Source organism: Herpailurus yagouaroundi, unplaced genomic scaffold, assembly GCF_014898765.1.
Source record: "Herpailurus yagouaroundi ecotype Mexico unplaced genomic scaffold, PumYag 182, whole genome shotgun sequence".
In the NCBI taxonomy this organism is placed as follows: Eukaryota; Metazoa; Chordata; class Mammalia; order Carnivora; family Felidae; genus Herpailurus; species Herpailurus yagouaroundi.
In genome coordinates, this window is record NW_024412413.1 from 9,448,442 (window position 1) to 9,473,019 (window position 24,578).

Consider the following 24,578-nt stretch of genomic DNA (forward strand, 5'->3'; position numbering starts at 1 on the left):
CTATCGTCTAATTTTTACAAAAAAGGAAACTGAGGCTAAGAAAGGTAAAGGAGCCTCCCCAGAGACACACAGTGGTGATAGAGCTGAGACCAGGTCCCCCAGCCCGAACACCTGGAGGCCATCTTGCTTGTCCTGCTGTTCTGGAACCTGGTGCTAACAGGCACCTCGGTGGCCCCAAAGCCACAGCCTCCTTCTCGCCCACTGGCATCCTTGTCCCCAAACACGAGGCACAGGCTGATGGAGGCCGGTGGGAGCCTGCTCCGGGTGGCTGGGTCAGGGCCAGGGATGGGGACGGCTGGAAGAATGGCAGTGACAGCATCCAGGTCTTTGGACTCTGCCCAGCACAGCCTGGCCCACCCTAGAGGTTGGGCCCAGCATGGCCCGGCCTACCCGCCCCACGGCCACCCACAGCCTGTCTAGGCAGCAGACCAGCAGGGACATGGCCACCTGCAGCAGCACGGCTCGTAGCGGCGGCTCCAAGGCCTTGTCATTCTCTTGGTGGAGGCTGGCCAGGCTGTAGGAGGCCCACTGGGCCATGGTGAGTAGGACCAGGCTGGACTCCCACTTGAAGTGTCACAAGAGCCGCGGGATGTGGTGGCAGGCTCCGTGCATCAGGATGGTGAGCTGCTGGGGGCCCCAGCCCCAGGCCACGGTCAGTGGCTGCCACAAGGCCCGTTGGATAGGCAGTGGCAACTTTATGCACAGCTTCCTGGCCTCACCCCCGGCCTACCTGCCGGCTACTGTAGCACAGGACACAGAGGCCCAGTAGATGGACTGAGAGGCAGTGGGAGGCCACGTTTGCTATGGTCACCTGCAGCCCCAGCAGGGGGGCATAGAACTTCACCAGGCCTGCACCACACAGGGGAAAGGGCAGGAAATGCCACGCCCCCATGGCCAGCCGGCTCCCTTTCTCTGGGGCATCATTCTCACAGCTGGTGGTGGAGGAGCGGGGACGTGGGGCCTCCATGGCCCAGAGCCTCTGTGCCCAGGCTCCTGCCTCGGGGACATCGAGCGGTGCTCATGCCACAAGCTCACATTAACTGACCCTCTGGCTCAAATACCCTCTCATCTGGGCCTGGTGGTTTTGCAACAATCAGTGACAGCACAAACGATCGGGGTGTGAGCTCATGTCAAAGAGGGGGCATTATTGCTTCAAGGGGACAAGGGAGGGAGCCTTTGAGAGTAAAACTGTGACGTTCTAGTGTGGGTTCCCCGTGTTCATGCCCTCATCTGACAGATGTGGCCCAGACCTCTGTGCTAGGCCCTGTACTGGGTGCTGAGAACGTGGGAACAGGATATGGTCTCTGGCTACAGGAAACTTCCGGTCCGGTGAGAGAGGTGGACGTTGAAACATCATGTGATCCCTGTTTGGCTCCTGCTCGGGTCCTCCTGACCTGACACTACGGTTAGTCCACACCTAGAGCTTTACCTGGCCATACAGAACATCTGCCCGTTAGGTCTTTGAGCAAAGCCTGAGACCTTTCTCTGCTGCTTATCAGAAGTTCCATTTTAAAAAAACAGTAGTGATAGAGGGCCATTTGTAAATAACATCATCCATTTCTTTTCAGACTCTGGATTTTATTTATTTGTTTGTTTGTTTAGAGCCTGCCTGGGGGGGGGGGCCGAGAGAGAGAAGGAGAGAGAGAGAGAATCCCAAGCAGGTTCTGCACTGCCAGCACAGAGCCCGACATGGGGCTTGAACCCACGAAATGTGAGATCACGACCTGAGCCGAAATCAAGAGTCAGCTGCTCAACCAACTGAGCCACCCAGATGCGCCTGGGTTTGTTGTTGTTGTTGTTGTTGTTTTAAGTTTGCGCCACACCCCATGTGGGGCTCAAACTCACAACCCTGAGATCAAGAGTCTCATGCTCTATCCACCGAGCGAGCCGGGTGCCCCACCAGGCTCTGGAGTGTATCTTTGGATGAAACTAGCAATGTGGGATCAGGTAACCCAACCCCTTTGTTCCGGCCTCTCGTAAAGCGCTCATACGGATCGTACTGGTGTGTTACCTTGAATTCATTGGTCTGCGCTGTGTGTACATAGCCACTGTGAGTTCACTGTGGGAGGACGCTCGGGGCATTACCGACGACATCCCAGGCTGGCCCTTCAGCCAAACATTTCTCTGTCTCCCCAGAGAAATTTCTTTCAAGCCTTATTTTAGGCACAGCGGACTCCTTCTACTTACCGGTTTGTTTTCATCATGCGGATATTGTGAAATGTGCTCCTAATCACATTTCTCTTTTTTACGTGGCTGCACAGAGGCTCGGAACCAAATGGAAGGACGACTCTGGCACAAACACAGAGTTCTATGATGCGTGTTTGGCGTGTGATCCCTTTCTGGCTTCATTTTCTTTCCCTTCCCTCACTTGCTTACCTTTTTCTTGTTGAGTTGCACACGTTTTGGTGTGTAACCTCAGACACGTTCTTGGAAGGAGAAAGGATACGCTTAACCCTATAAAACCCTATAAAAGAATCCCAAACCTACAAACCTTCCAATATTCCGTAATGGATACCGTGATCCTTGCCCTCGTGTCTTCCTTACTTCATCCCACCTCCAACGACTCATGCCAATCGTTTCCAGATCTTGTCCATCCTAACTATCTTCTGATTTGGCTCCTTTCTGTTCACCTTACAGGTCACACTGGTCACGTCACCCAGGCCACCCACCTTGACAGGTACTTTAACCCTTTTAGCGCATCCCGCTGCCCTCAGGATGAAGTTTCCTTAGATTCTAGGCTGGGATTTGAACTCTGTCTTCCTAAGCTTGTCTCCTGCCACTGTCCCCTACTCTCTGGACCATATCAAACCACAAGCAGTCCGTGAGCAGATCGTTTATTCTCTGTACCTTTGTACACATTGTTCCCTCTGCCTGGACAGCTGCCTTTTGGCCTGACACATAAAAATCCTTTGCGGCCCAATTCAAATAACATCACTTCAGCAGAAGCCCATGACCTGGGGGGAGGGGGGGATTCACCAGTCCTCTCCTGTATTCCAATCATATTTTGCACAGGCCTCTGGTGCAGTTATGATGTCGGCAAACTGGTTTCTCCCAGGGCAGGTGCTTCCTGTCTGCTGGATTTCTATGTTGCAGAGCTGGGCACAAGGCTAGGCAGAGCAGGCTTAGCACAGCACACATTTGTTAAATAAATGGATGAACGAATCCCTCATTTGACAGATGGGGAACCTGAGGCCCAAGACAATAACCCAGTGAGCTGTATGCACAAATGGAATGACAGAAGTCTCTTGATGCTCTCTTTTCTCCCTTGATGGTAAGGAGGGAATTCCTTTTAGGGAGAATAGTTTGTCTAGGACCTTTAGTGACATTGTCAACCCTTTTTAAACTCTCTTTGCCATTTTAATTTTTCAAAAATGTTTATTTATTTTTGAGAGAGGCAGAGCATGAGCAGGGGAGGGGCAGAGAGAGAAGGAGTCACAGAATCCAAGGCAGGCTCTAGGGTCTGAGCTGTGAGCACAGAGCCCGAGGCGAGGCTTGAACTCACGAACTGTGAGATCATGACCCCAGCTGAAGTCAGACGCTTGACCGACTGAGCCACCCAGGTGCCCCCAGTAAATATTTCTTATTGAATGATTTGGGGGCCCAGAGCTCTTTCCAGTGAGGGGGTTACTGGGCACCAAGTCTGATGCTGTGAAAACCGAAGCTGGAGTCAGACTTGAGCCCTGTCCTTCATTGATTGTGTGACTTTTGTCAAATTATTTCCTCTTGGCCTGAAACTTCGTTTGCTCTATAGGAGGGGACAGACAATATGGGTCATAGTCTTTCGTTTGCAATTCTGAAATTAAAAACAGAAGCCACTGGATAGCAAAAACCAAACCGACGAATTTTTTAGGCAGCAAAGTCAGCCTTGAACCGATGTGAAGCCGTTTATATTTATCCCACTCCATAAGAAGGTATCTATATCTGTATCTATATTTTTACAGAATTAATGTGTCTCATTAAAGAGTTTGGGGAGGATTACATAAGCATGTGCACCATATTGCATGATTTATTTAAAACATGAAAAATGCTGAGTTTGGAAACACATCTGGCCCCAAAGATTTCCCATAAGGGAAATCTTATTTCCAGTGAGGGAAATCGGCACCGCCCCCACCCCGACCCCCCAAGGGATGGTGTGAAGATGAAATGGTTTTTTAACCAATGGTGTGAGCGTGCAATGGCCAGGTCCAGAATCAAGTAACAGGAGCGGGTGGGATGGAGGTGCAAGGTGACGTATGGGTGACAGTGTGTGCCCCCTCCCCCAGCAAAAAGGGTGTATCAGGCCTTGGGGGGCAGCCTCGGGAGTTAATGCTTAATCCCCAGGAAACAGGGAGCCACGGGAAGTAACAAGATAACATGTGATTCTTAAAAAGATTTCGAGAGGCAAGCCTGGAAGCAGGGGAGCAATTAGGAAGCTCGTGGGTCACCGGGGGTGGGGGGAGGCAGGCGGAGATGAGCAAGGGCTCCTGAGGCTGGAAGGGCGAGTCAGGGAGGTTGGGCAGCTGGACCCGTGACCGCAGGTCGTGAGGCGGTTTTGTCGCCTCACTGACCATCAGTAGCAAGCGCGGGCCACAGCACCTGGACACCCGGAGTCATGGCCCAGACGGGGCTTGAGGGACGGGTGTCCGAAATCAGAAAGCAGTAAAGGCAAGTTGGTGTCGCGGAAGCAGCTCTGGGTTGGGAGTCAGGCGGCCCGGTTTTCGGTCTTTTCTCTCCAACTCTGAACGGGTGGGAGCGGGGCAACGCGTCCCAAGTCGGTTGCCCGCCAAACGGCCAACACCGCGGATCCGCTGTGTGGGACGGAAAGGGGATGTCACGTGTGAAGGCGCTTGGGCGCTGAAACCCACAGCTGGTTATTCAATCCTGGAGGGGACGGCATTTCACATGAAAAAAAAAAACCCCAAAAAACCAGACGCGGCCATTTAGCTTCAGCGTAACGGCGTGTGTCATCCAACTTGGCAGCTACCTAAAGCCGAACGGTCGTTGCGCCCAATTCTCTGCCAACGTTTCCCTGCGCTTCGCTAAGTTTGAACCCAGTCGCTCGCCGTATAGTCTCTAATCCCCGCCCCCGAAACGGACGTCCAGCTCAGAACGAACTCTGGGCGAGGACGAGCGTGCGTGGAAAGGGCGCCCCGTACCCGCCCCACGACCCGGCGTCCGCCGCGGGCGCGCGCTCGCACGCCGGAAGGGGCGGAGCCAGGCGGGGCTTTATAAATGGCTCGCCGGCGGCGCCCCGACCTCTACCGGCAGCATTCGGCGGCGGGATGGTATGTGTTATCATGGCGTTCCCCTCTTTGTCGGCGCGGCGGCACGACTCCATCCGCGGCGCATCGCCGCCATCCCAGCTCGGCGGGCGCCGGGGGCCTGCTCAACGAGCATGGGGGACTCGGCGACACCCCCAACCAGGCTTATTTCTGGAAAGACCCGAGGCCTGTGCTTGACCTGGGGCCCGCCAGGCGGCTGGCGAAAGCCCTTGGGCCTGGCTCCGGTTTGGAGTTCCCGAGCCCGAAAATTCTCAAGTGCCAGATAATTTTCCGGGTCTCGCCCTTCCCGATTTAGTGTTAATCCGGTTTAGAGTCTGAGCACGTAGGCCAGGGGGCTCTTGAGTGAGGTCGCCAGGCACTACTCGTGCTAACCTGGGAGGTGCAGAAATCCACGTAGCGCGCGGGAGGGGAGCCTGGGGTAGGGGTGCCGAGGCCTCGGGCTGAAATGGGTGGGACGGTTCCTACAACCGTAAGGCCTCTGGAGTTCCGAGGAACCACAGATGATGAACTTATTGACGGGCGGACAGAGACTCCGTGCTGATTGTCATGTTCTGATTTGGCTCTGTCGGGTTCTGGTGGCCTCTACGTGTTACCAGTCCGGCCTGGGGAACCTGTAGTGCCAGCTGCTTGTCCCAGAAGTCTCTTTGTGGTCAAACTGTTGCTGACTCGACTATAAAGGCACCTGTGTGAAGTGATTTCAATGACCCCCCCCTCCCCCCCACCTTGTGTGTCTTTGTCCTGTTAAGAGAAGAAAGTACGTTTGCTTGGGTTACAAAATGAGGTTTCGAGGCAAAGATAGAACTCGTTTAGGATGTGTGGCCCTGTAAGCAAGTGAACCCAGCCCCGCACGTTAGCACGTTAATTCATGGGGTCGCTGGTGTGGACTCAGCGTTCAACTGAGGCACGCTGGGTGTCGGAAGTGAGCTACTTAGATGAGCCTGAGTGCTAACGTGGATTGTTTCTTCCTAGTCTCACAGGAAGTTCTCCGCTCCCAGGCATGGGTCCCTGGGCTTCTTGCCCCGGAAACGCAGCAGCCGACACCGTGGGAAGGTGAAGAGCTTCCCCAAGGATGACTCTTCAAAGCCCGTCCACCTCACCGCCTTCTTGGGCTACAAGGCCGGCATGACTCACATCGTGCGGGAGGTCGACAGGCCAGGATCCAGTAAGTATAGGCTGCATCCTCGGAGCTGGTGGGTGGTGGTGGTTAGGAGCCGAGGATGGGGACGGACTAGAGTTGGTGCAGACCCTCTCTTGGTGGGATCGGTGTCTCGGGCTGTAGATGGCTGGCATTGCTGTAGGTGGAGGGATGTGTTGAAGTCCGGGAACTTTAACATAAGTTTTAAAAGATCCATAGCATAGGAGTATGCTAATTTGGGAGATCGTCCCTGTGAGCCTTAACTCTAAAACCCTGAATACTGCCCGTGTCCCTGGTTGTGAAGTGCAAAGTAGAAAAATCGCACTGCCTTAGAGTCCTGATACTTTTTTGAGTTAGAAACACAAAACGTTGGGGCGCCTGGGTGGCGCAGTCGGTTAAGTGTCCGACTTCAGCCAGGTCACTATCTCGCGGTCCGGGAGTTCGAGCCCCGCGTCAGGCTCTGGGCTGATGGCTCAGAGCCTGGAGCCTGTTTCCGATTCTGTGTCTCCCTCTCTCTCTGCCCCTCCCCCATTCATACTCTGTCTCTCTCTGTCCCAAAAATAAATAAAAACGTTGAAAAAAAAATTAAAAAAAAGAAACACAAAACGCATGCGGGAAGTTGGCCCCTGGGAGTCCAGGTTGCCGGTAAGGATCCCGCTTCTGCAAACTTCCTGGTTACCTCGAGCACGTTGCCTTCTTTAATTGAAGTGGGCACTTGCAGACGCAGCGTCATAATCCCTCGGCGACTCTGGCTGTCCCCCTCCGTTCTGACCGCCCTCTCTTCCACAGAGGTGAACAAGAAGGAGGTAGTGGAGGCTGTGACCATTGTGGAGACCCCGCCCATGGTGGTTGTGGGCGTCGTGGGCTACGTGGAAACCCCTCGAGGCCTTCGTACCTTTAAGACCATCTTCGCTGAGCACATCAGTGATGAGTGCAAAAGGCGCTTCTATAAGAACTGGTAAGGGACAGGGACGAGGAGGCTATGCGCTCTGTGGGTCGGGGCCCTGTGCGGGTTTTCTCTCTAGCAGGGGAGGAACTAGAACTGCTCTGGCGTCCGGTTTAGTTGGTGTCCTGAGCAGAACAGTTCCTGGGGACAGACCTTGAGCAGCACCTCTAGACCTTCCTGTTCAGCTTAGTGGGTGTTGACCGAGAACTCAGTAGTTCTCGTGTTCTTTTGGTTGCTGGGAAGTACGGAGAGTAGGGCTAGAGACTGAGATAGTGCCTAACTCCCCCAGTCCTCAGTCTGGGAGCGTGGTCGGGTTAATGGCTAAGTCGGAGCAAGAATTAGTGAGTATTTGAATGTTTGTGACTTGTATTAATTTTGTGGACCTCTGCTCAGCTCCGCTCGGCTCTGCCCGATGAGCTCCATCCAGGCTCCGCTTGCCGGTGGAAAAGGCTCCTTAGAAGCCGGCAATGAGCCCCATCCCTATGTGGTGCCAGTGTGCCTTCCGCTCACCCCTTGGAGGAGTGATGAAGGCCTGCGCCCCGCCCCCTCCCCAACTCTGCTCTGCTCCTGAAGGCATAAGTCCAAGAAGAAGGCCTTCACCAAGTACTGCAAGAAGTGGCAGGATGATGATGGCAAGAAGCAGCTAGAGAAGGACTTCAGCAGCATGAAGAAGTACTGCCAGGTGATCCGCGTCATCGCCCACACTCAGGTGAGCGCTCGGCAGGACGCACAAGAGGGGGACTGCGCCAGTGCTTCCTGTCTAGGGAGACGGAGTCCTACTTGAACCGAGCCCCCTAGCTCTCTTCTGACTTGATTCCTCACCTCAAATGGACTGTGTAGGGATTTTGGAGGGATGGTAAGATCGGTTCCAGTTCCTTAAACTTGTCGATGGATGGGCCAGCGAGCAGCCTGGGGATTGCTTGAAGTGATGCAGCGCCACGGTGCGCCACCTGCCCTGGATTCCCGAGGCCAGGCTAAGTCTATTAACCTGAGAAGGCAGCCCGGTTCCTCCAGGCCTAAGGGTTGGCTTTTCTGTCGCCAACAGAGGGCGCTGTGTCTCCAGGCTTTTTATTTGGGAAACCGTGCCCCATTTTAGGAAAAGTGGTGGAAGGAACTAGTGATTCTTTGACATTGTGAAATGCTTAACCGAAAATAGTAGTAGGTCACTGGCTGTTTGCGCTTCAAATCTGACTTGCCGTGACCCTTTGGCTGTAGAATGACTACGTCCTCTGCAGTTTGCTTGAGTCGTTATTCTGGGTATACACCCCTGATTGTTAAGTTGTTTAGTTTCAGTATGGTTAAAATGACCATCTTGGCTTAGATTTGTAGTGTGTGTCCGTTACTGAAGAAAGTTCCATAGGACAGCACTGGGCCACTCTTAACGAAACGCTTTAGGTTTGGATTCTTTTTTTCCCTAACTTTGCAGCTTATCTCTTGACCGAGGTGCTATTTCCCCTCTCCCACAATGTGAGTGGCTTGTTGACGGTCAGTAGAGCCAAGATAGGTTGCCAGGGTGAACGAGGGCAGTACTGGAAGCAACCAGAAAGCATGATGATCAGGAACATAGGGCCAGTTGGTCCCGGGATCTGGTCAGGTCTGCTTGTGTTGGTGTGGCCCACGTGTGTGAAGGATCAGTCCATCCCGATGGTGAACTCGGCATCAGAATCGCAAAGGGGAACGGTACCCGGTAGGGATTTTAATACAGGGAGGAGCCTTTTCATTTCTGCCAGTAGAGAAGCACGCGGTTCAAGGTTGCCAAGCCGTTCTGCCACCGGAGGAGAGTTGAAGCTCAGGTATCTGAGCCGTATCGATTCCCTCCTAGATGCGCCTGCTCCCTCTACGCCAGAAGAAGGCCCACCTCATGGAGATCCAGGTGAACGGAGGCACGGTGGCCGAGAAGCTGGACTGGGCCCGTGAGAGGCTGGAGCAGCAGGTGCCTGTGAATCAGGTGTTCGGGCAGGACGAGATGATCGATGTCATCGGCGTCACCAAGGGCAAAGGCTACAAAGGTGAGCTTTGCGGCGGCCCAAGTGGTGGTCAGATGCGGTTTCCGGTCCGGATCTTTGGCGATGAGGCTCTGGAAGGAGTGCTGGGCACATCTCACGAGTAAGATGGCAGAAACTTTCCTCCCTGCCTTGTCTCTGGGAGTAGCCCTGTGGTCAAGTGGCAGGGAGGTAGGAGGACTGGGGGTGATCTGGCCATACATCTGAACCCTTACGTTTGGAGCTCGACGCAGAAGGCGGAGGGGACTCGGAAACTGGGTCAGCCTCCGACAGCGTAGAACTTGGTGCATGCTGTGAAGTGCGCGTGTTCCCATTCTAGTGCACGGCCGCTTCTCCCAGGCCTCTTGAGTTGAGAACAGGTTTACGTCTTGGCAGGTGATCCACTGGAGCGAATAAGAGGGGTTAGAGGGTCACGTGTATGTTAAGCCTTCCTGTCCCTCACTCACCTAGTGCATGTGGGTGTTGACTGTCTATACTCAAGTGTCGAGTGAACTCAAATTGGGCACTCAGTGGGAAAGGGCCACTGGCAGGCGTTCTAGACACCCCGGTAACAAGCTTGTGTCTGTTCTAGGGGTCACCAGCCGCTGGCACACGAAGAAGCTACCCCGCAAAACCCACCGAGGGCTGCGCAAGGTGGCCTGTATTGGGGCCTGGCATCCTGCCCGAGTGGCCTTTTCTGTGGCTCGGGCGGGGCAGAAAGGCTACCATCACCGCACTGAGATCAACAAGAAGGTGAGGTGCCAAGGGGGTTCGTGTGGAGACTTTAAACCTGGAAGGGAGAGACGAGCCCAGTGTTGGGAGTGCGGTTTCCACTTCCTGTTAGCACTGCTCCGTTGTGCGGGAGCTTCCGGACTGCACTTGGACCGGAGTTGCTCACCTTGTCTGATGGGGCACGGTTTTGGCTCTTGGACGTCAGTGGTTTACAAGGTGCCATCGAAGGTGGTTCTGGTGCAGCTGTGACCCTTCGAGTGACCAAAGATGAGAGCCACGTCTGGCCTTTCCTTTGCGGTTTTGGGGGGGCCGCTGTCTCCCAACACGTGGCGGTATCTTTAGGCCCAGCCAGCCTTTCTTTCTGCTCCTAGCCTGGGGTGCCCCATCACTAGGACTGAGGTGATAGCTGCTTTCCTGGAGTCTGTCTCTCCTTTTAAGTTTCTACGGTCCATCCCTTATGTAGATCTACAAGATCGGCCAGGGCTACCTCATCAAGGATGGCAAGCTGATCAAGAACAATGCTTCCACTGATTATGATTTGTCTGACAAGAGCATCAACCCTCTGGTGAGTAATGAGAACTGTTTTTCTCAAAGCCTCAAGTCCTGGCTCCGGCGGGGATTTCCTTCTCATTCTTTGTGAATCTGCGCCAGACCTCACCTGTGGGGTGGGACCCTGGTGCTCTTGTGTCCTGGCTGACTCACCGAGGCTGTGTTTTCAGTCTGTTAACTGGTCTCCTACAGACTGTATCCAGCCGTCTGTTCTTGTAAATGGCACGTCTTCAGTGCCCTGGTTGGGGCTGGCTGGTGAGAAGTGGGATCTCAGACCCAGCTGTTCAGTGATGAGGCTCTGGAATGAGCGCTGGGCACGGCGCCCGAGTCCAACTGCGGAAACGTTCCTTGCTGCCTTCCTTCTGAGAACAGCCCTGTGGTCGGCAGGTGGCAGGGGAGCACCTGAATCTGAAGGAGTCCCTGTGTGTTGTCTGATCAGTCTCTAGCCTTACACTTGCTCTGTCCTGATCTGATGGCTTTGCTCTTTCCAGGGTGGCTTTGTCCACTATGGTGAAGTGACCAATGACTTTGTCATGCTGAAAGGCTGTGTGGTGGGAACCAAGAAGCGAGTGCTCACTCTTCGCAAGGTGAGGCTGGCGGCCCTTCCTGGTGGTCAGGGTGTAGGCAGGGCTCGGGCCTCCAGTGGAGGAGAGTCGATAGTGGACACAGGGCCACACTTCCTTGAGGGGAGTTCAAAGAAATGGGGGACAGGGCTTGGTCTTCCCTTGAATATGAGCTTTGAAGTTCTGGGAGGAGGAATTTCAGTCTGGCCTGGCCCAGCTGTTTGCTTCTCTCTTCATGTGTTTCCTACATCGCTCTGGCCTCCAGGGGGAGATCCTTGGGTAAGACCAGCTAGAGTAGAGGTGGTGTGGGAGGGGGTCCCTCTTGGCTCTGGAGGGGCTGTGATTGAGACTGGCGATCCTGTGCCCTCGCAGATGAGGGGCCTGTGAACTGTAACTGACCTTTCCTTCTTGGCCCACAGTCCTTGCTGGTGCAGACCAAGCGGCGGGCTCTGGAGAAGATTGACCTTAAATTCATCGACACCACCTCCAAGTTTGGCCATGGCCGATTCCAGACCGTGGAGGAGAAGAAAGCATTCATGGTGAGCGCCTGGACCCTGCTGCCCTCTGGCTGGGGCTGGGATGGTTCCCCGGGGATGTCTCCTTTCAGCCTGCCCAACTGCACTGGCTCCTGGGGGTCCTGAGCTTGTGACAGTGCAGGATCTCTGGTTCCATAGGTGGGGGTGTTCGTGCCCAGCTTCTTTCCTCCCCCTCTATCTAACCTTGCCCCCTGCGCCTCTCCACAGGGACCACTTAAGAAAGACCGAATTGCAAAGGAAGAAGGAGCTTAACATCAGGAGCAGATTGTGCAGCTGGTGGGATCTCAATAAAACTAGTTTTCCAGTGACCCCCTGCCTCCGGTTTTGCTTCCCAGTCTGGCCGCTCCACTGTGGCCACAGGAGGGTTCTTGTGCTTTGAGAGTTGTTGCCCTTGGCTCCTTAGCAAAATGTCATGTTTTTTGCCCTACCATCTTATCTGGCCCCGTGCCTGGAGCAGGTGGGGCTTGATGGGAGCTAGAAGCGGAGCCCGGGTCTGCCCCCGAATTGTTGAAACTGGCCTGGGGCGGCAGGCTTTGTGCAAATGTGTCCTGTCACCCGTTGAGGCTCTGCTGTAGAGGGTGATTGTGTTTGCACAGCTTGGGTGGTAACACCGCACGGGGAGGGAGGCAGGGAGGATTTCGTGTTCCCCGTTGGCTTTGGAGTTCTGATGGGCACGGCAGGGCCAACCCTGGCTTTGAGTATAAGAATAAGTAATCTAGTTCACTAATCCACATGGGATACGTGGGATTGGATTCCAGTTGGGGCTTGTTGAGGTTCTTTTCTAACCAGCCGGGTTTTGATATGGGGGGGGGGGGTGCCCCGCACTGAAACTGGTAGAACATGGGAATGTACCCTGAGGAAGGTTCTGGTTAGTTGCTCCCCCAGCTTTGCTTTACAAGGTTGCGGGCATGCAGAGGTGAAATTCTACCCGGCTGGGAAGCCATTGGGACCCTTCATTGGCCTAGAATGGTTCAGCCTCTCCCCTGTGTATCTGTCCTCCAGGCTTGGGATCCCCACAGTGGTGGGCAGTGGTGTGGCTGCCCTAATCTCTGATTTCCGACCCCCGTGACTTCAATCCTGTGAGTTCTGGCACAGCTGGCAGCCCAGGGGTGTGTCCTGGGGAGGTGACACCGCCCCGCCCCCCCCCCCCCCCCCCCCGGCTTCTGGCACCTCCTGAGAACAGGGGTAGTGCACAGACTGATTGCATGTGTGTGGTGCAGGGCCAGGTAGATTAGAGGGGGCCCAAGTTGTCCCTCTGGTTCTTGGTTAGCATGATGCCCGTATGAGTGGATGAGGCTGAGAAGAGCTCTAAGCACAGGGCCCTCCCGTCATGTCCTCTGCCTGGCAACTCGAGCCCGTTGTGAATCCCAGGGGCATGGGCTCGAAGCCGCTGGCTGATTGGAGAAAACAGCTGCCGCAGCACCGCCGCCCGCCCTGGGTCCTCAGGATCCTGGTTCTGGAGCTGCACTTCTGGCCAGAACCGCCAGGTGGGGGGAGTGGGCAGCACCCTGCTGGACCGGCCCCTTGAGGCCCTGCAGGAGGGCCCCAGGGCTCGTCCCAAGACAGTGTGTCCTCTCCCTACCAGGACTTCCTGACCAGGGTGCCCCAGTCTTGGGAGTCAAGCCCACAGCCGGAAGGGGTGAGGACCTGGTCCAAGGCCCCTAGTCCCCTGGGGCAGAGTCAATCTCCCAACCCAATCAGGTTCTGGAGAGGATGGTGAGCTGGGCAGGACCACCCACCCCCTCTTTCCCTTGGCCTTGTAGCCTTCAGGCGTCCCCACCACCCTTAGGCCAGCCCTGGGGCCCGGCTGCCCACCCAGCCCAGGTAGGGGAGGTTTTGCTGGTCTGAGATGTCCTGGCTGGGCCTTGTTCCCCTGTCCCCAGGGCTCTGCCCACTCGGAATGGCCAGGATGGCCGGATGTGGGTCTAGAGAACAAAGGCTCAGCATCCAAGGGCAGAAAAGTATCCTGTGTGCTCCTAGCCCGAGGACATGCGCACAAGCATCCAGCACCTTGCATACATCTCCAGGTGACATGCTGTCGCCTTACCCTTCTGTGTCCCCAAACACATGACACGGGCACAGAAAGCCCTTTGCGGGGGCAGGCTTACTCGACAGGGGCTGAGTGAGCCCTTGGCTGTTGACCATACCCTCATGTCCCCATTCTCTTTGTTCCTGTCCTGGCCCTGGCCAGTGAGTGACCTTGAGCACATCCCAGAGCAGTTCCAAGCCCCCACCTCATCTGCTGGTGACTCACGATCTCAGCGGTTGTTAGCGGGACCAAATGGCAAAGAGTGTCCCAGTGGGTGCAACGGAACAAGCTGGGGCTTTTAGGGTGAATAATAAGGGTCTCTGGGGCAGGGGGCAGCGGGAAGGGCCGGCCACACGTGTGGGGTCAGCTTCACTCCAATCCAGAGAACCTCCAGGCGCTGGGGGAGCAGTGGGGAACTGAAAGTCCCTGCTCAAGCTGATCTGGTGGGTGCGCAGACCGTAGACACAAGTAAACAAGACGGTTTTAGGAGTGAACAAAACAGGCCACTGGGCTACGCGGGTGTGGGGAGGACGCTCTGAGACAGGGCGCGAAGGATCCAGCCTTAGTGAGCTCCACGGACAGAACACCCCCAACAGCACAGCAGGTGCAAAGTCCCTGAGGTGGGCGAGGCTTCCATGCTCAAATCTGAACTCCGGAGGGAGGCAGGTCTGTGAAGGTGGGACTGGATCCCCGCTGCCTACCTGGCCAGGGCCTGGCATATAGTAGGTGCTCAGTAAACGTTCCCTGCGTTCGGGGACCCGCCCGTGCTTGCCTGTCGGGTGCCCCAGCACTGGTCTCCTGGCACTTGTGTGAGCCTGTGGTGGGTGGGACAGCTGTCTTTGTCTCCCGCAGTCTGCCTGCATGTCACTGAGGGTGCTCCTGAGTGCTTCCTGTCACCAGAACCCTCAGGCCTCGCTGGAATCCTGTGGTGACAGAACAAGGAGTCTCATTCCATTCCTCCTGAAAAAAAAAAAAAAAAACCTGCTGGGAATTTCTGAGCAAGTGGGAACAGGGAGGTGGCCGGAGCCACCATTGCCTTAAAAGGCACGACAGAGCTAGTGACTTCGCTGAGCTCACCTGGGGATGGCCTTGGGGGGTGGAGGGGTGAGTTGTTGGCTGCACTTCCTGGGCTCACCCCCAAAGTATTCCGCCTCCTCCCCAGATCCTCACAGACGGCCTTGCCAGCAAGGGCTGCTGCGCTGCCTGGCCCGCTGGCCCTCCCGACCCCAGCCCCGGGGGCCCCAGCCCTGTGCCTCGCCCTCCCCCCATCTGCTCTCAGCGCGCACCTACTTGTCTGAGGCTCCCGAGTCCCCGCCCGCCCTCTGTGCGGTGTCGCGCCGCATAGGCTGGTACTCGAGGCTTGCCAGCCTCTCCAGCGTCACGTCCCCTCCCCGGGGCCAGACTCCCGGCCTGCTCCCAGGAAACCGGGTGGCTCTCCCCTGCCCTTTCAGCAGCAGGCTCAGAAGCCCGGGCTGGGGCTGGACTGCCGGGAGGAGAGGGGCCTGACTCAAACTCCGGGGGAGGCCGGAAAGTGACAGCGAGGGAGGCGGCCTCCAGGAACCTTCCAGGGCCTCGTAGCAGATCAGAACTGTTACAATGCAGAATCCTTACCATAGCTCATCCGTCGGCCCCCTCGACCCACCCGCACAGCGCTGCCCAGGGTCCAGGCCCAGCAGCCCCTGGCTCGCGAGGAGCCGCGCTCACGCTGGCTTTGCCTCCAGGGGGCACTGCCTGGTGGGCAGGTGGTAATAGCCTGAATACCTCACCTCCTCTCAGGCACTGTCCTCAGTACTTTACGCGTATAGACTCAGTCTCCGGGAGCACCACTTGACCCAGCTTCTGTTACTACCCCATTTTGCAGAGGAGAAACTGAGGCTCCGAATGAATGAGCAGCTTGCCCAAGGGCACACGGCAGATAACTGGGAGGGCTGGGATTTGAGGCCTGGCATCTCTTCGCCCCGACCCTCTGCTACGAGGGGCCTGCAAAAGCAGTGTGGCTTAGAAGGAGAAGGAGGACAGTACTCATTTGTGAGCACCTACTGTGTGCTAAGGCTTGTGCTAGACCCTTTCGGAGTGACTCTGACCCTTACAACCATTAGTCCCATTTGAAAATGGGGGTCCCAGAGAGACTCAGAGAGTCCTCGGAGGTCACAGCGCTGGACTATGCTCTGGGGGGCATCTCCTCTGCTGTCTCCCTGAGCGGTCACGACAGCCCCGTGGGTCGGGAGCTGGCGCCCCTGTTACCACCCGTTTTCACAATGAGAAAACGCAAGCTGCCTAGGGCCCCTCGCGTGGGACTCTCTGGAGTGCTGAGCAGGGATTCAAATCCAGGCTCCAGAAGGTAAGCGCTAACCCCTGCACCGCGCCGCCCTCACCATGTAGGTGCCTGGGGGCTGCTGGTGAGGAAGGGGAGGGACAGCGTTTCCCAGCAACACCCACAGCACCAACGTCCCTCTGTCCCCTGCCCCTCACAGACGCACACCACGGGCCGGGACAGATGGGCGCGGGGCGTGGCGGGGGGGGGGGGATGCCTCCCACAGGGCCGCTGCAGACAGGTGGGGGCCCTGGCCCCACGGCTGGCCTCAGGCTACCAGGCTTCATAGGACTATGGAGAAGTGGCCGTCCCCGCTCGCTGCCTCCTGAGCCCCCGCAGCAGGCAGAGGAAAAGGGCTCTGAGAGGAGATGCTAAAGATAGCCCGCTCGCCACTTCCCCATCCTCGCTGGCCACCACCTCGTCCCCGATGGCTCCCAGCACGCACCACCCTTCCCGTGGCCGGCCCTTCCTCAGAGCCTGGGGCACAACACAGGGACCCAGGCCACGGTCACCGTCTGAAGACTCCCCAGGCACCGGTGCCGGGCCTGTCAAGGATGTGCCCCGTGCCGCTCAAAAACCTCCCCTCGATGGGAGGTCTATCGTCACCCCCGTTTGAACCACGGACACCCCTCCACACTGACACAACCACACATCTCCACGACGGCCGGGGGCCGTGACCACACTGGCACGACAACACCGAGGCTCACCAGGACACGTGGCGTCACTCATTCATCTGGGAGTCTGTCTCCACCCGCCCAGAAGGATTCACGTCGGGGGAAATCCACAAACGCTACACATCGGGGCCTTTCTTCCGGAGGGCCGGTGGTGAAGCATTCGTGGACACGCCACGCCCCCCCTGCTGGCCACCTGCTGGCTGAACCCGACTGGCTGAGGTCGTCCCCAGAGGTGGCCGCAGAGGTCAGCGCCCTGGGGCACAGAGCGGGGGTGGACGGTGGGCTCCGGTATGACAAGCACAGCGAGCTGGCATTGTGCCTGCCACTTTGCCCTGCCTCCCCGGGACCAGCACCATCTAAGTCACTGTGCATTGACATTTACGCAAGGGCAGGCCCTCACCCGCTCCAAAGCTTTCCGTGGCTCCGCGTTGCCCATGTCCACTTATTCAGACGTCGAAAACATTTATTAAGCGCCCTGTGTCGGGCACCTTGGGGCGGCATCCAAGACTCCTCCCCCTCATTTGGCCCCAGTCTGCCCAGCAGGTCCTCACGGGCTGCTGTCTTGACCATGTGGCCATGTGGGGCCACCAGCGTCGTCTGGCCCAGGCCTCCCGGCTGTGCCGCGGTGGCCCCGCGCGGTACGTGGGAGAGAGCTGGCCGGGGCTGGAGACCGGCTGTTTCTCCCCAGCACTGTGACAGCCCTGGGAGGGCCACAGAGAAGATCCGGGTGGAGGATGTGCCCCGGCGGGCGGCTGCTGTCACCGAGTCCTCGCTCTCCGTCTGGCCCCCACTCCCCATCAGTAAACACTGAATGGGCGGACGGGCCCATGGAAAAGGCGGAATCACTTCCATTTCCCAGACAGTCAAACCAGGGCTCAGAGAGGGCAGCGGACCCCGCCAGGCTCCTGCAGCCAGCACGTGGCCCTGCCTCGTCCTTGTCCTCGTCGGGCACCCGAGCCCCACCAGGCCAGAAGTGGCAACTGCCAGCCCAAGGGCCAAAGCAGCCCACAGCTGTTTGGGTTGGCTCTCAGCGTGAGCTGGTCTGCATGAGGCTCTGAATTTCGGGAGTTCACAGCTCCGCTTTCGTCTTTCAAATCCTGATCGATAACAGAAACCTGGAAGCAATCCAAAGGCCCAGGGGCCTGAGAGGCGCTAAGCGGAAGCGCGCCCTTTCAGCTCCGGGGCTGGGCCTCTGAGAGCCGAAGGCCAGTGCAGAGTGAGGAGGGAGACTCCATGGGCTGCAGCAATCAGGGAAGCCTTGCTGCAAGAGGGAGGCTTGAGCCGAGCCGTGAAGGCCGAGTCATGCCCGGCTCACGGCTCACCTGAATGGAATGGATGGTTCGAGAAGGGTGGGAAAGTGCAATTCAAAGGAATGAGCTTGTTAATAGAGAAATTTGAGGCACAGCAGGAAGCAGGTTGGGGGAGGTCTTCCCTGAGACCCTCCTCTGTACCTCACCGCAGGGAGCCCCGGTTCACCAGACCAGGATGGGGAGGGTGGGGGTGGGGAGTTGGCCCGTGCACACTGTGTGCCAGGCACCACGCGTGGCACTCGTCGTGCATCGGCTCATCGACTCCTCGCATCTACAGGACACAGAAGAGGAACTTGGGCTTGACCCCCAGGCCCCCTTGGGCCCCTTTACCTGGAGGAGGGAACGGGAAGGAAGCCTTTCGTAGAAGCAGGGGGTTTCTGCGTAGGCTGTTCCCCTGCGGAGAATCCTTTCCCTATTTTCTGCAGAGGGCAACACCACCTTGCCCTCCAGGCTCCAGTGTCACCTCCTCCTGGAAGCCTCCCCAGACAACCCCTGCCCGGGGCCCCCCGCCCCCCCCCATATCAGAGTGCTCTAATGTCAGCTCTTCCTGCTGCCTCAGTTTCTCCCTCAGCATTAGTGTTCCTGCTGCTTTGGGCTCCGTGTCCAACTTCCCAGCCTCATGGCCACCTCGTGCGTCAGGGGCTGCCTCTGTGTCTGTTCTGTTTTTCTTGTGCCCTCTGCGCCCCCAAGTGCTGAGCGCTTGGAGGTGTTCAACACAACAAATATCTCTTGAATACCTAGTTGACCGAAGGCACGAATAAACACACGAATTTAAGAATGAGCGGACGGGTCTTCTCTGGGTCACCCGGACGGTCAGGGTGGCCCCGGACGCGGTGGAAGCCGGGGGTCCTGCCTCTGGGACGGCGCCCCACCCTCTCTTGCCCTCCGTCTGGCTTCCCTGCTTCCCTTCTGGAGGCTCATACCTATTCTCCACTCAGCAGCCAGAATGATCCCGTTAAAGCCCGAGTCCAACTGCAGCCTTCGGTGCAGAGTCTCCATTTTAGAAGAAGTGTCCTGTGCCGTGGATGGGGCGCTGGCTGTGCCACGTGACCATATTTACGAACCCCGCACAGCTCCCATCGAGTGCAGAGCACCAGCCCAAGTCACCAAGGTGCCCGGTCCCTGACCTCACGTCCCTCACTCCCTGCACTCCTCTGGGCCTCTCCGTTCCTCTCTCCTGGCAGGCGTGCTGCTGCCTCAGGGCCTTTGCACTGGCTCTCCCCTCAGCCTGGAATGCTCCTCCTCTAGAAGCCTTCGGAGAGGCCCCTTCCACAGCGAGGCCCCTCCTGACCTGACCCCCTAGTGATATCGGCAACCCGCTCCCCGCCTGGTCTCCTCACGCCCCACTGTGCCCACCCCTTCTCTTCTCCAGGGCGCTCTCACTTGCCACCTCGTGTGCAACGGCCTTCCTCATCACGTTGACGGTCTCTCCCCGTTCCCTTGTTTGCGGCCCTGTTCTCCAGGTCCCAGAGGCGCCGGGGAGGGAAGGGATGTGGTCTGGAGCGCGTGAGGGAGAGGGGAGAGCTCCGGGGCGGCCACAACTTCCTCAAGGCAAATTTAGGAAAAGCTGAAGTGAAAAAGGCTTGGGCAGCTGAGGGCTTCCTGCAGCTAGTTCCAGGGGCGTGCATGCGCCTCGGTGCATGTGTGCGTGTGCATACGAGCGTGCATGCGTGCGCCGTGCGTGTGCTGCCGTGTGTGTGTGTGTGTGTGTGTGTGTGTCTGTGCACTGTGTCCGTGAGAGTCCTGAAATAGGGGACTTGCCCCCTCAGGGCCTCGGGGGCTTGAGCGAGGAGGCATCGGGCTCAGCAGTCCCTGGTCCTGGCTCCCCAAGACTCCCTGGCAGGGCCCTGTGGCGCTCAGTGCTCTGTCCTCCCCCTCCCTGGGTGGTGTGACCTGACGGAAGAGCGTGTGGCCTCTGGAGCCCGACTTTCAGGGTCCCCGGTCCCAGCTCTGCCAACTGATGAACCGTGTGACCTTGAGGAAGCAATGTAGTCACACTGTGCTGCAGTTTCGGAGTCTGCAAAGTGGGGAGGATCGGACAAAACCCCACCTCCTTATTGTTGCAGGATTTGAAGGGCAAGAGCATGTGAGGGGCTGAGGCCAGCCGTGAGGACCTCGGAACTGGTCTCAGATCCGGCCCCGTGAGACCCAGGCCAGCCGCGGGGAGCAGGCCCCCCGGGGCGGAGGCCACCACCGGCCGAGAAGTGAGGGGGCCGAGAAGTGAGGGCCGCAGAGGAAAGTCCAAGGCTGCCCCAGGAGGCACCTGCACCCGGCAGGTGGTCTCAGCGGAGGCCTGGGGGATGAGGCTGCTTTGTCCAGGGGAGGAGGGAGGAGGGCCACGGGCTGCCCGGAGCAGGGCAGGGAGGGAGCCAGACGGCCTGGCGGTGCCTGCCAGGAACTCGGCGAGACCTATGCCCAGTAGGACCAAGGACCCCCGTCCTTGAAGTGCCTGCCTGCACGTGTCCGGGCATGGGGGAGCCACGGCAGGTGTCTGAGCAGGGGCGTGGAAGCTTCAACCCAAGGCTTCTGGTTCCAGGCCGATAGAGGGATACCACCATAGCATAGGCTGGAAAGATGAGACAATTTCTCGCAAAAATACTTAGAAAACAAAACCTGTAAGAACACAGCAGTTAGGGCACACTGCTCTGTGTGAAATGGTAACGTCCTAAGGGGCAAAGGGGCCGAGGGGAGCGCGATCTATAAAGCCTTCCTGGAGGAGGAGGCCCTGGAAGTGAGCCTTTGTGGAGGCAATAAGAAAGTATGCTGCAGCGTCCTGGGTGACTTTGGGCAAACCACTTCCCTCTCTGGTCTCCGCTCCCATCTGCCCTCCGAGCGCTGACCCAGGCCCCTCCCCTGTGGCTCTCTGGGCTCTGACATTCCTCCATCAGAGCTGAGGACCCTTGGAATCCGCCGGGGGCGGGGAGGGGGGCGATTCAGGTTCTTGATTTAGACGGAGACCCCCACCTGCCTCGGTTTCCCCTCTGCGCTGGCTGAGGCAGGGAGGATTATAATGCTTGATTGTCAAAGACCTTGCACGCCTCAGGGGCCAGATGCCAGGGATTGTTTTCCATTCCTAGGAGGGTGGGCCCTTCCTGCCAGGAGAAAACTCTTGCAGCCGGGGAGGGGGTAGATCCTGTCACCACCACCACCGTCCCCCCCCCCCCCCCCCCCCTGACCACATACCCGCCGCCCAAACTTGTGGCACCAGCGACTTTCTTTCTCTTCTCCTTCTCTCTTGGCAAAGGTACCTGCCCAGGGCCCGGAGGAGAGGCCCTCAGCCTCTTCTGTTTGCTCAGAAGCACCTTCTCTCTTTCCTTCTCCTTTCCCACTTTGGCCATTCGCCCAGAGACACGGGCCCAAGGCGGGGGCCGTGCGGAATGACCCCCACCAAGGCCTGGCTCGTTCTGCTCCTGGATGTCTGTTCAGTCCGGGTGGTAGGAAGGACACGGGCTCGTGACCTCTGGGGCAATGGGATTTTTATTCGGGAATTTTCGGCTACAAAGGACCCTTGCTCCCAGCATTCCGTAAATCCAGTTCGGCGGTTCTGATCTTCGGTTGCAAGATGCTGCATTTCTGAAATTATTGGGTTCTAAGAGTCTTGGGCCTGACATGATTTGGCTTTCAGAGCCTTGGGCCTGGAATGGAAAATGTTCCACTACTCGATGGCCCTGGACTTCTCTGGTTGTGAGAACCTGTGGTGCTAGAATGTTCTAGTTCAAAGGTTTTGCGCTTCTGGAAGTCTGGATCCAGGTGTCTGCAGTCCCAACACGGCGCTGTGGGTCGAGGGTGCCCCGGGGAGGGGGGGGGGGGACGGGAGGAGGGACTGGGCAGGGGGGTGGTGACGGGTGGCACAGTGGCGGGCCAGGTGCACCCATGTGGGCGTTGGCGGCAGCTCCGGTGCTGACAGCTGGGCAGGGGCCGCTGCCTGAGCTCATGGCACCTGGCCTTGACAGGACCGGGAGGGGATGGGACGGGAGGGGGACCCAGGGGAGGTCAGGCTGACGGTCTTCCACAAGCTCGGCCACCTCCTTCCCTCCCTGGGCCCTCCTCCTGTCACCCACTGACCTCACAGGTGCCTAGAGTGCCGAGCCCACCTAGGGCAGCCCCTCACTGCATGAGGGGAGACTCGGACGCAGCTAGGGAGGGCGGGGCTTCCCGGGTCCCACCAAGGTCAGGGGCAGCCTAAGATACCCCCCACCTCTCCCTGCCGGTCTCATGTTAACCAGCCCCTCAGACACCCCTCTTCTTCCCTGGATGTATGGTGTCTGGTCACAGACTGACCCCCCCACCCCCACCCCCAGCTTGCACCCCAACAACAACGGCCGTCAGTCCCAGATCTTTGGGCTGCGAAGAGTCAGGATCTCAGAGCCTGACACCAGGGGGCCTCAGTCTTCCCATCTGGACACTGGAGGAGGTGAGCTATCTGCCCTCGGGGCCCCGACCGCCTGTGTCCACTCTGACGGTCCACTTCCTCACCCCCCACTCCCAGCCCTTCCCCGGGCTCCCCTGTGCCCTCCTGGCTTCTGGGAAGGGGCTCCCCACCCCTCCCCGGCCCCGCTTTGGCACGCTCCCAGCAGGCTCGTGGGAGCTGGAATTCGGAGCCGTCCCTGGCGTGTGCGCACTGCCTCCCGCCTGCCGGGGCGCCTCCCCTGACTAGGGGCCAGGAATTCCTCCCGCTTGCTCCCAACAAGCCCCTGGGGAAGGAGGAGCTGTGGGAAGGGGCAGGGAACATACTGGAAGTCGGGACTGAGTGGGGGGCTGGGAGGCAGTCCCGGCCTACAGACACCCAAGGTGGGACAGGCAGGGGGGCGGAGAGGAGGGATGTGGGTGAGTTGTGACCACATCCTCCGACCTTGCCTGCAGTCCCATCATGTGCGCCAATGACGGCAGTTGTTAAGTCGTCCTCTGCCCTTATATAGATTTGTTCACTGGTTCAGATGTTTCCTGAGCACCTACTAGGTGCCAGGCATCCCGTGAGGTGCGGGGGACACAGCCACGAGTGGGGCAGAGACAAATATCACCCACACGGGGCTTCTGTTCCGTGCAAGGACAGCTGATAAACACAGAGGCCATCTGCATTGGGCTCCTGTGAGCCCCTGGGGGCATGGGCCACCCGGCCTTGCAGGCTCTGGGTGTCTCTCCCAAGCATAGCCCTCTTCCACTGCTCGGGCCTCCCCTCCGGCCCTCATCCAACCGGGTACCCGGGACCATGGCCCTTGGCTGGGCACAGCGTCCCAGGGAGCACAGTCAGAGGGCGGAGCGCCGTGCTGGGTTCCTCCCAGGATTTGTTCTTCACTTGCTGCGTAACCTTGGGCGAGGTGCTGCCCTCTCTGGGCCTCAGTTTCCCTTGCAAAATGTGGCACTGGGACCAGCGGTAATGGGCACCTTCCCCACCCCAACGGCCTCTCGCTCTGGTTTTCAAGGCACACGGGGGCCTGCCATCTGCCAGGGGGCTTTGGCCGCTGATGGGGGTTGCCCCAGGGTGGGTGGCGCACTTCCAGCTGCCTACCTGGCCCCGCTTCAGCTTGCCTGGTCCTCCAGCTGTGCAGCCCAGAGCAGTGATGTCACTGCTGGGGAGACGGTGACTTCAGGTGGGGGTTACCCTGCCCCGGGCTCGTCTGGCCTGGTGCCAGATCTGCTTCCCACGGGGAGGCTTCACGGATCACCCTGGCGCTCTGCTCACCCCCCCAGCCAACCTGGACCCTCACCATGGTCTAGACCCTCATTTGGATTGAGCCGGGTCTCTCCAAGCCAATCTGGTCCAGGCGGAGGGCCGGGCAGGGGCCTCCTCGGCAGAGGAAGGATTTGTGGCTCAAGCCTAACCAGCTGTGTGACCTTGGACACGTTACTGTCTCGTGCTGGGCCTCAACTCCTCTCCTGAAATACGGGTCAGTTTCCAAACAAGGTCCTCCAGGGGCCCCCCAGTGGAGAGCAGGTGGGAGGCCTGACCCAGCGCAAGGTGGCCCTGACTCTGAGGCAGTGAGAGATGATTCCGTCAGTAACACGGGCAATTCAAACATCCCCCTACTCTCCAGCTTTAATGGCACCAACAAGCTAATGTTGCCTTTCGTAACCACCTCAGTCCTGTGCCGGCTGCCTCTTCCATGGCCCCAAAGAAAACACTGGATGCCCCCTAACTGCTCCTCCCCGGCCTCTCCAGCCCTGGAAATGGTGTCACTGTTCACCCAGTTTCTTAAGCTAAAAACCCACGGGGTGTCCCTGGCGGCCCACAGCGACACGGACGAATCTCGCGTCGGGAGCAAAAGTCTACCCACGTCTTGCAAAGGAGCTTGTGTTGTGACTCCGTATATACGCGAGGGTCAAGAAGGGGTGGAACAGGAGGGTGGTTCCCCTTGGAGGTGGGGTGGGTGGGTACTGGCCCCGAAGGAGAAGAAGGGAGCTTCTGGGTCCAGAAATGATCTGGGTCTCCATCTGGGAGCCAATCTTACGGGTATGTTGAGATCTCAAAAAATCTAATCATCAGTCTTGATTCGTCTACCTTCCACGGCGGGGGACAAAGATCCCAACGGCCATGCGCATTCCAGTC

The 24,578-nt window shown here is 58.1% G+C and overlaps 1 protein-coding gene and 4 non-coding genes across 6 annotated transcripts; all 5 read left to right on the forward strand.

The window, feature by feature from the left end:
* The first annotated feature begins 5,139 nt into the window (after positions 1 to 5,139).
* Positions 5,140 to 12,012, forward strand: RPL3 (ribosomal protein L3). 2 transcript variants are annotated; one of them, XM_040490790.1, is made up of 10 exons: positions 5,140 to 5,264; positions 6,231 to 6,423; positions 7,186 to 7,354; positions 7,916 to 8,051; positions 9,165 to 9,351; positions 9,917 to 10,077; positions 10,520 to 10,621; positions 11,097 to 11,192; positions 11,588 to 11,707; positions 11,912 to 12,012. In XM_040490790.1, the coding sequence occupies exons 1-10, from the start codon at positions 5,262 to 5,264 to the stop codon at positions 11,954 to 11,956; spliced, it is 1,212 nt and encodes a 403-aa protein (XP_040346724.1). In that variant the 5' UTR covers positions 5,140 to 5,261; the 3' UTR covers positions 11,957 to 12,012. The 2 variants fall into 2 exon arrangements, with proteins under 2 accessions (XP_040346724.1, XP_040346725.1); XM_040490791.1 differs by having other exon boundaries at positions 5,197 to 5,268.
* On the forward strand, positions 5,757 to 5,820 carry LOC121041126 (small nucleolar RNA SNORD43). Its single transcript, XR_005795573.1, has one exon. It is a non-coding gene; the product is annotated as a small nucleolar RNA SNORD43 (small nucleolar RNA).
* On the forward strand, positions 7,861 to 7,915 carry LOC121041138 (small nucleolar RNA U82P). The gene has a single exon (XR_005795584.1). It is a non-coding gene; the product is annotated as a small nucleolar RNA U82P (small nucleolar RNA).
* Positions 9,401 to 9,494, forward strand: LOC121041136 (small nucleolar RNA U83B). The gene has a single exon (XR_005795582.1). It is a non-coding gene; the product is annotated as a small nucleolar RNA U83B (small nucleolar RNA).
* LOC121041135 (small nucleolar RNA U83B) lies at positions 10,885 to 10,978 on the forward strand. The gene has a single exon (XR_005795581.1). It is a non-coding gene; the product is annotated as a small nucleolar RNA U83B (small nucleolar RNA).
* Positions 12,013 to 24,578: the final 12,566 nt, after the last annotated feature.

Coding starts and splice junctions, on each gene's coding strand:
- RPL3 (XM_040490791.1), top strand. CDS start 5,212: ATGGCTCGCCGGCGGCGCCCCGACCTCTACCGGCAGCATTCGGCGGCG. Junction 7,355..7,915: donor AGGCGCTTCTATAAGAACTG/GTAAGGGACAGG, acceptor CTGCTCCTGAAG/GCATAAGTCCAAGAAGAAGG. Junction 11,708..11,911: donor AGGAGAAGAAAGCATTCATG/GTGAGCGCCTGG, acceptor GCCTCTCCACAG/GGACCACTTAAGAAAGACCG.